The sequence below is a fragment of the Megalops cyprinoides genome, chromosome 3 (genome assembly GCF_013368585.1).
Source record: "Megalops cyprinoides isolate fMegCyp1 chromosome 3, fMegCyp1.pri, whole genome shotgun sequence".
NCBI lineage: Eukaryota > Metazoa > Chordata > Actinopteri > Elopiformes > Megalopidae > Megalops > Megalops cyprinoides.
In genome coordinates, this window is record NC_050585.1 from 5162285 (window position 1) to 5176353 (window position 14069).

At 39.1% G+C, this 14069-nt stretch overlaps 1 protein-coding gene across 1 annotated transcript in view; it reads left to right on the plus strand.

Moving 5' to 3' along the window:
• Window positions 1-1149: 1149 nt before the first annotated feature.
• opcml (opioid binding protein/cell adhesion molecule-like) overlaps window positions 1150-14069 on the plus strand; it is a 335174-nt gene continuing 322254 nt past the window's right edge. The window contains exon 1 of the mRNA XM_036524561.1: window positions 1150-1462. Within this exon, the coding sequence (XP_036380454.1) occupies window positions 1402-1462 (61 nt within the window). The 5' untranslated portion in view covers window positions 1150-1401. The remainder of the gene's footprint in view (window positions 1463-14069) is intronic.

Here is a 14069-nt window from a genome sequence, read left to right on the forward strand (position 1 = left end):
AGTACAGCCCACGGGCAAGTCAAAAGGAAAGACTCCTAAACAATTTATATAAAACTCCCCATCTTAGCAGCACTAGGGACTGTGGTGCGGCAGCCCAGAGACTCTTCAAAGGTCTGGGTGTAACACAAGAGAGACAGGTTAACAATCCATGCGCGTCTCACAGCGACATCAGGAAATGGTGAATGCCATCTTGTAACCCAAAGGGCAGGCCACTGCAGTCTCAAGCCCGTCCGAGGGCAGCCCTGAGCGAAGGCCCAGTTGGGGCAGCTCTGGGAACACAGATAACATGTCCAGTTCCCTGGTAAGATGCCATGGGGAAATGCTGCACTGCACCTGGGACACCAAAGGGGGAGCCGGCAGGCTGTCAGCACATCACAGGGGTTCAGGAGGTGTTTCGGGTGCAATGGGGAAACAAACTGCACACGCTGTATGACAGCTGTTTCTGCCTTAGTGGAACATGGACTATTCAAATATGACCATTCCTTTACCCATGCTGACAGGATCATTTTTCACCTTTGTGCAGTGTTCCATCCCATCCTGTCCTCACAGCCACACTGTCATAAATAAATGACATGAATACAGAACAACACACTGCATGTAATTTGAAATTAATTCAGCACAGGGAACTAGTTCTGTTGATCCTACAAATGGGAAATTCAGCATGGAAAGAAATCATGACAGAATGCCTCAGATAACCTTGTATTTTATATAACCAAACATGGCTCTGTTACCATCAACATCAAATTAATTGGGTTTGAAGAAATAAGCAAACATCAGACTGGAAAATGACACTTGCTGTCAAACGGTCTCCAGTTCTTTGGGTGCTCTAGACAAGTCATCTATTTTTAAGTGGATATTTATTAAATACAAAACACCCCAACTGAAATGTGTCCTAAAGGACTGAGGGGACAAAATTAATCTTGGGCATTGGTGTAGCAGTACACTCATTAAGAGGCCACTTACTGCTTTGCCTGTTATCACTGCTGTTTTCTTTCGACCAATTTAATCTCATGGAGCTCTGCAGAGAGTCGTAGCAAGCAGCGCTGAACAGTGGAGCGCCTGTTTCCAGCTGACAGCTCAAGCCCACAGCCAATCACTGGGCGGCAGAGGCGGACCCTGCTCTCCTCCAGATTTGCAGAGTATTCCCGTGTCAGTGTGAGAATAATCAATGAGAACTCCGTCTCTGCTCTGCCTCAACTTGCCTTGGATTTAAATCACCTTCACACAGAACAGCACCAGGGGGAAAAGGCAAAACGACATTGAATAAATCCAAGAGAGGGAGACTAATAATAACAACAGTTATAAAAGACAAGATAAGAAAACAGGGCACATTACATTCCTGAGCAAGAGAGGGCATTAAAGAAAAAGAAAGAAGAGGAGCAACATCAACATTTTTGAAGAATGTATAATTCTGTCTGCTTCGTCGTCTTGTCGTGGGTGTTTGCTCTGCTCGTCTTTCCAGGTAATGTAACTGCCTCTCTCGACCATGCTGTTGGTGTTTACTGCTGTGCTACAGCCACTAAAACGCTTTGAGTTTGCTCTCCATCAGGGAGCGGGAGCTGATGCCACACATCACCTCTGAGCACTGTGCTTTGCTGTCTGAGAGTCGTCTGCTCCTTTTCTGATTGAAAATTCCCTCTCACTTTTGCAGTGAGCTTTATCAGATCAAGAGATACTCAGATGGATCAATACAGTACACAGACAATTAAAAGGGGAAGGTCAGTGCGTAAGCCACAATGGTAATATTTCCAGGGACCTCAGCAGCAAATATAAAAGAGGCAGCAATTTTTTTAGGTGATCCCTTCTGTATATCCCCCAGAGGAATGTCTGGCCAAAGTTGCTGGCTGTGCTTTTGAGATCCAGAAGGGAAGCAGATGCAACAAAGGAAGCACGACGGACAGAGGAAAAATTCTATGCAATCCACAGATGGTGCGCTTTGCTTCAGTGAAAGTTACTGCTATAATGTTCGGCGTCCGAGGGCACATTAGGTCAGGTGGTGGATGCTGTGCAAGTGAACTTCTGCTCGGTGGGTAATGAGACAATTAGGCTTATTATTTGAAGGATCAAAATCTGAGTGTCGGGGGATGTATGTGGAGATTTTTTTTTTTTTCAGTTGCAAGTCTTGGGTGTCAGGTGCATTTTTGCCCTGCGATAGAGGCTTTCATTCTTACACTTTTGCCTCTGAGTCACACTCACCAGAGTGTAATCATAGCAAACAGGTGTGAAAGGGATACTTTGGATTCTCATTCTCAAGTTACTGAAGTGTGTTGTCCTTGTGTACAGGAGATTTTGGATTGGATGTGCAGAAAGACTTGCAATTGGGTTGATTGAGGTTGTCGGACATTATGAAAAACTTCTAGAAAAAAAGACTGTATTTATAGTGATATTTAAATGCTGCACCATAAAAAAGAGAAGATAATTTTCTTTTACATTTCCATTAGTGCAGGATCCTTAATGTTTAATCTTTTGAACGCCTCTGTAAAATGCATAGTGCAATTTTTCTACACTGGAATATCATACAGAGGGTTGTGTGCAAATTCTTTTTGCTGGTCCACTGTAGTTTAGACAAAAAACTGGGGAAGGCTGTCTTAATTGCAATGTCATATAAACCAGTAAATCTCTACCTAAAGCTTTACACCTTCCATAACACAGCCACGCCCACCCCAAGATGCTCCAAATTTTTTTTTTTTTTATCGAAATTGAGTCTCAAAGCATTCTGAATTCAAAAAAAATGTTTTATTTAAATTGCAATATTTTTACCTTTTCATGTGAATTTACTGACAGTTTGAATGTGCACTAGATACAAAAATAATGATTCACCTGACCATTTTAAATATGTAGGTAACTCATTTTACTTGATGTTTTGTGGTTGCTTCTCTAAAAAAGAACAACAGAAATTTTTTAAGCTGTAATGGAGGAAACCCAAGAAATGGTAGTGTCTCTCATTTACTTACTCAACACTTAACTGAGCAGCTCCTGCAGTAATAAGGTTTGCCCAACAGAGGGATTCAGTGTCATTGAACAGTGCATGTGCAGTTATAGTTCACCTTAAGATCTAGGAAGGTGAAAAAATCCATATACTCTGAAAAGTAGTTGTCAAAATGAGAAATTATGCCGCTCAAGATGTGATTTCTTTTCAGTGCCAAAAATACACAAACTTCAGCCTTTCAATATAAGATGCATTTGAGTTAAGCAGCTAAAATATTTTGCCACTAAACCTAGACATCTCCTTGCAGCAGAGCAGTTGTGCATGGCTTTGTAACCATGCAGAGTAACCAACAGTATAAAATAGTTACCAAAATGGAGCATGGTGCCTTGATGTTCTGAGGTGTTGTGGCTCTAATTTTCCAAACCATGGCCTATCATTCACAGTCTGTAGCAGTCTTGCCAGGTTAGGAACTGCTGGCCCTGAACAACCTATACTGTGAGTGACAGTGTCCTGACTCCTGCATATTTATGACACAAAGGCATTGTTCCCTTGAAAAGCAGGGCATATTGGTATCTTTTCTGTGTTTTAATTCACCGAATCACTTGTGCCCAGCAACCCCTCTGACTAATTGAATGATGTAGTGCTTATGCAACAGAGGAAGACCCTCAAGCACATCATAGTCAGTCATAAATGATCACTTAACCAGGTTGAAAAAAAAAAAAAACATGTCATCATGATACTAAAATCTCTGAAACTAGAAACCCTGATTAGCTGTACATTAAATTGGAGATATTTTTTCAAGAATTGGAATAACAGATCAATAGTAAACCATTACCTCTTCACCATACAGACAGAAGAACAGACAGAGCCTCAATAAATTTTCTTCATATCTGAAATATTTTCTCTGCCTAATTCACCAAAAGGGAAGAAGCTGGCCTGCTGAAGGTTATTCTTTTTCAGGAGAGAGGGGTGGTGTAACTCTCACAAGTGCAGGTGTAACAATGCTACCAAGTGGTGCAAACATACTTCACTCAGCAACTGGGAAAATGACACTCAAGACCACCATCAGCTGTACGGATCTATGGGAACTGATGGCAATGAGAGAACAAACACTGCCATGGTTTCATTATGAGTGACAGCCTCTTCATCCAAGAACTCAAGCACCAACCAAGAATGTGAACTACCCATTTAACAACTTCTGAACTATGAGCCTCATAGTTTAGATTAGATTTAGTTTAGACATAGATTTTTAACCAAAAGTAAAGTCTAACTGTAGTGCATGTTTATAAAATCAGGGACAAATTATATATTCACATATTGAGTTATATAATAAATGAATTCTAGCAATGGGCAAATTTAATTTCCATAGCAAAACTAAGTATTTATTTGTTTATTTATTGCATAATATAAGATATAAGGCATGGTTATGGTTGTTGCTAATGAAAATAGCTCATGCTGAAATAGCATAAAGAAAATTTTTTAACTACATTTGGAAAAAACTCACTTATACTCCCAATAAGAGTAGAATGTACTTCAAATAGTTTGTCATCAATGCTAACTCATTAATTAGTGTTAAAATGAGAGGAACGGCCACACAGATGTGCAGTGTGGCACCCTGACAATGGCCTTGCATAAATCCCAACGAAAATGGCATTAACAACGATATGGACAACTGTAAATAGCATATGGCCAAAAAACAAACAAACAAAAAGGCAATTATATATTTCCAGCACTGGAGGCAAGCACCGGTAGTGGTAATTGCTGAGTGTGAAATCGCCCCCGGCTGGTATCCCCCAAGCTGGCTGGTGGGGGTGAGATTGTCCCACTGGCAAACTAATGCTGTAGCTGTGCTCAGCCAAAGTAATACCATTTCAAACTCAGTGTGAGGATTCCAGTTTTTCAGTAACAATCATGCCCCCATTTTTAATCAGATTCTGTCAACATACTGCATCATCAACATGATCCTGGCTTGAGTTCATAAGCCAAAAGAATGATGAATACATTCACTTCCAGCAGTCTCGGTTGAAGTTTTGCCCAGGGGACATCATAACAGGGAAAAAAAAACTGTAATCTAGGCTCATGTCTTATCTCACTGATCTGAGACTATTTTTTACATTGGCATTAAAGATTAACATACTATATCCCAACAATTTACCAAGTAAACTTATTTTATCCCCACTCACCCATCCTATCCTAACTAATTTAGGCAAATAGTAATTAGCATTAGTGGTTATAAGAGCATCCTTTAAAAATAGCAACATGGTACAGAAAATATGTGCTTTGTACAACTGAGCTTTTATATCTGATGTAGCCTCCAAACATATAATCTCTCAAAGTCTGTCATGGCAACAGAGTTAATATTGGAAATGACTGGTGAATATCTGTTGGCTGTTTGCTGTTTTAAGTAGCAGTAGCAGTGGTCTTGTTCATGAAATTATCACCCATTATGATAAGCCGCATAGACGTATCCACTGCTAATTTAAGTTATACCATAAGTGTCCATTAGCTCCCTCATTTAATAATAGCTGGGTTTTGAACTCATTCACTCACTGCTCAGCTAACTATGGTGTTCTGTAAATATTACATCCCTGTTTGCTTAACTTTGAGGAAACAGCATTGGTCTGCAATGCAGCAAGGTATCATGGGATACTGGGAAAGAAACATGATTGTTACCTCAGTGTAGCTAATCAAGAATTAGATATAACAGCTGGAGAACAAGTGTTCTCAAATGATTTTTACTTAACGATTCTTGAGTCTACAATGAACCCATCAGCACACTAAGCCTGTTTGCCTTGCCATTATCCATTAAGTATGTTGCTCCAAGAAGACACGTTTAAGCTCACTGTTGCCAGGACTCTATTGGAGCATCATTATTTGTGACTGTGAATCAAAACATCACACCAGCTGATGTAGAGAGGCAAAACTTTAGCCAATCAAATGTAGACATGACCAGATGGCTGAACTGAGAAATCGGGACACCGGGGAACACCTAGGCATCTTTTGTGATGAGATTCTTAATGACCACAATGATAGCAGTGAGCAGACTATCTGAGAAACAGTATTTCCACTCCTAGCAATCCTTAGTGGTCCCTACAACTCTATGGGGGTATTGGTTTTCTACAAGAAGGGGAGCTTCCCCTGACAGACCCATCTTCCTTCAGCAGTTATCACAGGGGGTCTGCCACCTACTTATAAAGCCTACCTTTATTCACCATTTAAAAGGAGTAAAGCAGGTGGTTAACAAGTATAGCAGTAATAATTTTGAATTTGTAATTCCATGTGGCGGTAAGGAGGTCTATGAGAGAGACAAGCTGTTTAAGACACAAATCTGTACAACGTTACATGATAAGCAAGTGATTAATTCAAAACTACAGATATTAGCATAAGACATAGATATTAGAATAAGGATTTGGAGTTGTAATCTGAGTATATTGCTATCCCATCACTCGACAGAGAATATTGTTAAGAATTAATGTATTTGTTACTTGTAGCATGATAAATTAAGTAGCCTGTATGAGAAGAAAAACATAAACAATTCTGCTGATTATGTAATCTCCATTTTATATACAGACCTATGGAAAGAGTTTGAAAATAAAAGTGCCCATATTTAACCTTTGCTTTTGTCAACTGCAATAGCACACCTCATTTGTTGACTGATTTATGCATCCAGAATGCAAGTGGAATTAATTCTCCATAGCTAAAACTGCTTTTACAGTATATAGTATATATTTCATGTTGTGTCAAATAAATTAATCATCTGCAGTAAAGATGCAATGGACATCACTTCAGTTTGCAGTGCAGGGTTCTTACCATGATCTTTCCTTATAAGAGGTCTCTCCAGTTTCCTTTCATCTTCTAATTTGAGAGCAATAAATGTCATAATCCTATAGACTCTATGCAGATTTATAATGTATCCTCATCAATTTTACCCACTCAGAGTGATTTATTATCTTTGACTGCTTTGGACAGTTGAAACATAATTTGCTCTCTCAGCAATTTTTGAGGCATAATGAGCCTTGAAATACAGCAGGGAGGGATGGAAACATCTAGTGCAATCAGAGAGAAAGGCCATTTAAGAATGTACAGGTCTACTGACTTATGTGACACAAAAGCCAATGTGTACAGCTATTAATGGTGTTTCTGCCAGCAATAATATGTCTTCACAGAAAGGTCAAATTTATTAGAAGCACAGATATGCTTAAGAAAAAAAATTAAGCGGGAGCGCAGGTCATGCCATTCCATAACTTTTCATTAAAGGGGCTTTTTTATTTTATTTTATTTTATAGTATGTTAAGCACAGATTTTTTGAGCTTTGTATTAAATTCCAGCAAGGGCATTTCAATTTGTACTCAATGGGCCTATACTATTGAAGCATTAAGAATTAGTACTTATTCTATAAAGAAAGAATACAACCCTTAATAAGCATAGTCATACTTGATATTAATGTATTTTAATTTTATAGTCCTTATGTACATTTACATGGAAATTAGCAAGTAAATTAGTAAGTAGATTTTAACCCATTTCAGGGTTCCAGGTCTTCAGGAACTCCAAATGGTTCATTTCCAGAAGGTATAACGTGACATACTGTGGACAGTTTTCATTTCTGGTCTCATAGCCCAGAAAGCAATATGTTATACTTGACCAAGGTGAGAGAAGTGTCAGTAAGAGACAATATTGACAATTACATGTCAGTATTATAAAAATTCAATAAAACAAGAACAAAAAAGCATGTTTCAAACATGTGATATCCACACTTCCAGGAAAAAACAATGTTATACTTTGTCATGCCACTGCACCGATGGCAAACAATTCAGAAAATTATGCAAGAATTCATTACATATTACTGTAGTTATACAGTATTATTATCTAATACAATGTTATCATAGTTTAATAATTCCATCATATATGGTGTTTCTTTGGTGGTGCAGTGCAAACATGAATTCATATGTTCAAAACTAACTTTTGTTTTTTATATTTTTATTTTTTGGAGCCTGTAATATTGTTAAACTTATCAATCAAAGGAGGAGTAGTGAGCCTTTAGTTTTTTTTAGCATGCTCTGTACAAAATGTTACTTGATTGGATCATCTATGCAGCCATGTCCATGAATGATCATATGTGCCTTTAGCTGGCAAACTTGTTGAGTGGTGTTGCAGTAGTGCTCACTTGGGAATGGGAGGGAATGAAGAGTGCACCTCTGGGAAACACTCCAGCATCATCCAGCAGCAACAGGGGCAATAATAGAAAGCATACTGAGATTGCTATTCAGCAAATTTGCCTCAAAGCAGCCACACAAGCAATAATACAAGCCATACTGAGACTGCTATTCAGCAAACAACCAATATAAGCAATGGTATTCTTTCATCCTCAGTTTAATCATACACCAACATTAATACTTATCTGTAGGTGGATAGCCAGCTAACATCAGTTCTACAATATAATGCATTGTAAATATGGTAAATGAAATTCAGTATTGGTTTTCACGGGCATGCCATTATTTAAGTAGCTTGTCGTTAGTAGCAAATGTTTATCCAGAGAACTTGGTATAGTGACACTTCATCATAAATCATATTCACAGAAATAGTGTAATATTTCTCAAATACACAGTAAAGAGTTGTCAAAAAGTTGTCAAAACTCCTAAATAAATGCTTCTCCAACAGAAGCATTGCTCCAATATACTTTGTAGACCATCATTCTAAAACAAAAATTAACACCCTGCCCTATGGAGGGGTACAGCTACCTGTTAGCAAAGTCACTATCTTGTCTTAAAACATGAAAGGTTTAACTAAGCAAACAACTATAGGAATAAAACACTATGAATAGCCTTCTTAAAATGTGTTTATCAAAATACAACAGCCAATTTGTTCTGCCATTGTGGGCTCAGTTGTCACTGGCTGAGTGCAGATGCAGTTTGCACCAGAGCTGGGCTGAAGAGGTCAGCTTGCATTCAAAAGGAGCACCTTTGTTTTTAGTAGAAACAAAGATTCCACTCAGGTACTCACTGAGATACTGACATGTTTTCTTCAGTTCAACCAATTCTTGCTAAAATATGTACGGTGAAAATGTTACAATTATATCAGTTTTACTGTATGGATATTTGTCAATGCCTTTGGGTGCCAAAAAACTTGAGGTATTAGCACACCTTAGCACCTTAACCCTTAGCTCTGAAGGGTTAAGTCATTCACATTCAACATGACTGTAAGTTGCACGTCTCAGCTGTGTTGTGCCACAGTCGCACATCTTGTGATTTAATTTGTCTGTGAACAGTACCTGGAGGGGCATCTAATGGCAACTGCTCTTGTAATGGAGAACATTCAGTCAGTTGCAGCGCCTTAATCACCCAACATTCAGCTCATCGAGCACTCTGGAGTGCGAATGGCGCTGCAGTTTATGTTCCGCTAAGGAGAGGTTGGGACGACTCCATTCTGGAGGGCTCCCAAACGACGGTGCAGCAGATGGTCCAGGGAAATTTGAGTCACATAGTCCTTGTAAAATCTGTACAGTGAAGCTCCTTTGAGGCCATTCCATCCGGGCAATGTCATCACACTTTCTCAGCTTGAATTAATGGAACCATTAGTCAAAATGACAGGCAAATGGCCGGCTAACTCACACTTACATGCTGTTGTGCTCACGTTCTTAGAGGATAATCTGGATTATAAACAGTAATCATGGTTAAATTAATGTGGGAGTGGACATGGTGCTCATGCTAACTACTGCTGGTCATTTTTGAGAGCATACCATAGGGTCATGGTCATCATCTTCCAGTGTAATACAATAATCTGGCTCTGAAAGACTTGTAGTCTTTGAATGGCTTAAAGCCCATTGTTTGCTTCTTTCCTCTGTTACTCTTCATGTAAAATTCTCATTTACTGTAATTGCATTTCAGTTAAAGTTATATGTTCTATTTCACTGATTCTCAATCCTGCTCCTAGGCCCCCCCCTGCTCCGCACGTTTTCCATCTTTCCCTGCTCTACCTACCTGACTGAAGTCATCAGTGGCACTTTTGATTAGCTGAGCACACCTGATTTAATCAAGAGCATGTTAGACATTTCAATCAGGTGTGTTTGGAGCAAAGACAGATAGAAGATATGCAGGACAGGGGGGCTCCAGGAGTAGGATTGAGAAACACTGTTCTATTTAACTGCAAGGAAGTGTTATATAACTGCTTTGCAGTTTCACATTGTTACAGCTCTTGCATAATTATGTTAAGATGATAAGGCTGATTGTAATACATTACCAAACAACCAAATTTGCCAAATTTATACATTTATAGCTTTAGCTCTTGACTGTAATGTTGTTCAGATTTTTTCAGCTTTGACAGTGACCTCTAGTTTTTAACGTAAAAGACAACACATTATGAAAAAGCGTTCTTGCTATGGCCCAGATCCAGCCTAACAGCACACTGCTTTGTCCTTAACTTTGACTTACAAATCTAATTACTGTTTATTCAGTCCTGCAGCTGCTGAACACATGCTTCTTGTAAATATCAAAATAAGTCACACCTGCCAAAATTCATTACTCCGAGTTAAGGGCAAAGCACACTGCTGTTAGATGGAATCTGTCTTCCATGTTGGAACAAGCAAAAAACAGTGACAGAATAATGTTATGAGAGACAAAAGGAGCACAGCTAGTTGAGACTCATTTATGTTGGCTTATTGCCTCTTCCTCCAGCGATCTAAAGCCAACCCTAACTCAGACCACCACATACAAATGTCTGGAACAGTTTAAACCTAGCCTTTATGCTTGCTGCGAATGAGGTTCCCTCCTGCATCCCACCCACCACCTCCTTTTTGCTTTTGCCTTACAGGACAACGGCAGCCGCCTGGCTTTAGCTCACTGCCACCTCACACATGCTGGGAATCAGTGCATTGACTCCAGGGCTCTCAAGGAAGGGTGGAGTCAAAGGCCAAGCCTAAACATTTCTCTGCATTTACATGTTCGTCTGAACGTACAAAGAAGTGTTTTCTGATTTCACAAGTTCTCCTTTAGACTGAACTGTCAACAGGGAGCATAGCAAATCAGCACACCCAAATCAGCACCAATCAATGACAGCAGAGAGTACACAGTTCTTTATTTAGCACTAGTCCCACTGAGTGGGAGGAGCTGAAATCACTGACATGTAGATGAATTACCTGCTTGAGATGCTCTGAAATATGTCCCTGCCTGGTCTCAGTTGCTGTAGTGATTTTCAGCATGAAGTTATATTGAAATTACGGGAATGTTTGCTGTTGCAGCCTTACCAGATGGTGCCATCATCCATAGTATACAAGGATCTGGATTTCCCATGAACTCATACAACACATTTTTTGTTACCAGAAAAGTATTTTTAGATTATATGTGTTAATTGATTATGTGAATTATAAATTTGCTTAATTATGTACAATGTGGCACACAAAATTGAAAGCTAATTATCGTGACCTGTGTGTTGGAAATATCACAGAAACAAATGAATACTCATCACTAGACTGTTTTCTTCCCTGCCTACATAACAGAGATTTAATGGTGCATATGCAATGAACCTTACTTTTTGAAATGTACAATATACTTCTCTAAAGTTGAAGAAAAGACTCTGCTTGTTTTAAACAAAATAGTTTTAAAACAAGCAGATTGATATTGATACCTAATGCAATGTAGCAAAACGACAGTACAGTTTTATTTCCCATGAGTACATGGCTTTTATTACAACTGAGATCCTGAAGTACATGCCACAAGAGCTCTGACAGCTGCTGTATCAGGCATCTCATGGAATATACATATTTAACTTGATTTGCCAGTTAATATTTTTGGAAAAGAAATATGTACAGCATTTTCTGTGCGAATGTGAAGCTTACCAGTTCCGGTGATGAAGAGAGCAAATTACAATACAAGATAAAAATGTGTGAGTACATGAGTCATAAATTCATGAGTAACAAACATAAAAGTTGCTCAACTGCCTTTATAAAAAAAAAAACAAAAAAAAAAAAACCCCAAGATTATCATTCATTGAAATAAAAAAGTTAGTGGTGTCTGCTGACTAAACATTAAAAGACATGTCAGGGCTCAGGGCTGTATTTTAGGAAATTAATATGTTGGTTGCTCAGCTGAATAATGGGTACCAGGCAGAGATGCAAGGGCATTATCATTCCAGTCTATTATGTTCCCTGTGTTCAGGCGAATGTTTTGAAAGTGGTGGGAGGATGGGATTGTTTAAATTGCCTTGTGTGTTTTACCAGTGGTTTGTGGGGGAATCGACATCTGAGAAATGTTAAAGCATTAATAATGTTAACACTCCACTGTTATTGAGGAAGAAGCCATTATTTTGGGCATCTTTGGAGAACCTACAGGTATGGTGACCTCTGCTTGCAGCTGGTATCCATACAACTTCAGGGGTTTAGCGGGTGGAGTGGAAGGATCGTGTGTTACAGGTATCAGCAGTCTGGTGAAATTGTCTGTGATTAACAAATTACCGAGCAATGGTGAGGTGGTAATACAGCCTTGTGCTCTGTAATAGCTCTTGCAGATGAAGTGCAGCATGGAGCATGTGGAGTCCTGGCTGTTAGCTAAACACCTGTCATCATTTGTGCTAACTGTTCAGTGTATTCTTTAGCTCAATAAATTACCATGTAACAGTGGCTACTCCCTGATAGGCCTACATAGGTATGGTGTAAGATTTTCATTGAGCTTTCAAAATACATTGTGCATGATACATGGCACACTTTGTTATGTCACTAAATTGAAATTAATGTCATGTCCAACCCCGCCGTCACATGACTTTGGGACGCCTCTCACCTCTCATCCCTGTTCTGTGGCACTACTGGCAATGTGTTATGAATGCTTAATGCAGCTGCTATGCCATGCTTATGTTGGCTTCAAGTTGTTGCACTTAACATACACGGTGATCACAAATTTTGAACAAGCGCACATCTGGACAAGGACTTCGACAAATTTTATGTTGATTGGTTTTTGTGTCTTGATTGACGTGTTGAAGCATTGTTATGAAGAACATATACAGTCTGCAACATTGTAGCGGCTTGCTGCATGCTACTAAACAGCGCTGGATCTGGAAGGCAAGGGTGTGGAATATGTGGCACAACCACTGCCACTTTAGCTGAGGAGATAATGGGTTGCAGAGAGGCAGCATAGGCATGTTAATGTCATTCAATGATTTTTCCCCACAAACCAGCCTTTCCCCTCATGTAGTTATTTTTCCCATGACCAGTATGTGTCCAAGTGGTGCATCAATGGTCATTTTCACTGACTCCTTACATTGAATACAAACAGTTCCATTTCAAATACGGCTTTTATTTTGTAAAGAAAATGAAGAGCAATCATGGCAAACCCCACAGACTCATGGGCCAGACTTCCTATTTAGTGGCTGCTAATTGCAACTAGCAGTAATCATTTTGATTGACTGCATGATTGCTTATTTTGCATAACAAGTTAGTGATCTCACATCTGTGTCGCAAGAATTTTCACACTCAGCAGCTGGTATTCAGCCGTAGTAAACCTGGCCATCAGACTCATCAGAGATTTGGTTGCACATTACAGCTTATTATAAAGGGATAGTAATATGGCAAATGCTGAAACATTGCAGTGTTACTTTGCAGTGACCTGAATGTCCCTAAGAGTATGCAGATTGTCATACAGAACCAAAGAGCACATTCACTGTTTTGAAATGAAATGAGTTTCTACAGAAGGATGGCATTCTGTTAACATACAACTTATTCAGTTCAGGTAACTGCTTCTTTTAAGAAGAGGGAATAATAGTTGAAAAAGAGGAGGGAAATATTGGCATGCCATCACTTTAGATAATAATGGATAATAACTGCCATTAGACACATTAAAATATATATACGGGTACACCAAATTGGCATTAGTCACTCTAAGCCACAGACTTGTGAATCAATAAAGGCCATTGTGACATCAGTTTTAGGAAAGGACGTTGCAGAAATAATTGCAGTGAAAACACCTAACACACTGGAGGAATGACTCTACAGCAGCTGCTGACAAACTGTTAATGTCTGCCCATAAATTCACAATCCTTGCACCTTCATTAAGCCTTAATTTTTTTTTTTTTTTTTGGGGGTGGCAGTTTTTAAACTGGTTTCATCTTTAAACCAAGCTTGATCATTTAAACAAAACAGGAAAAGGGTGACAACAGT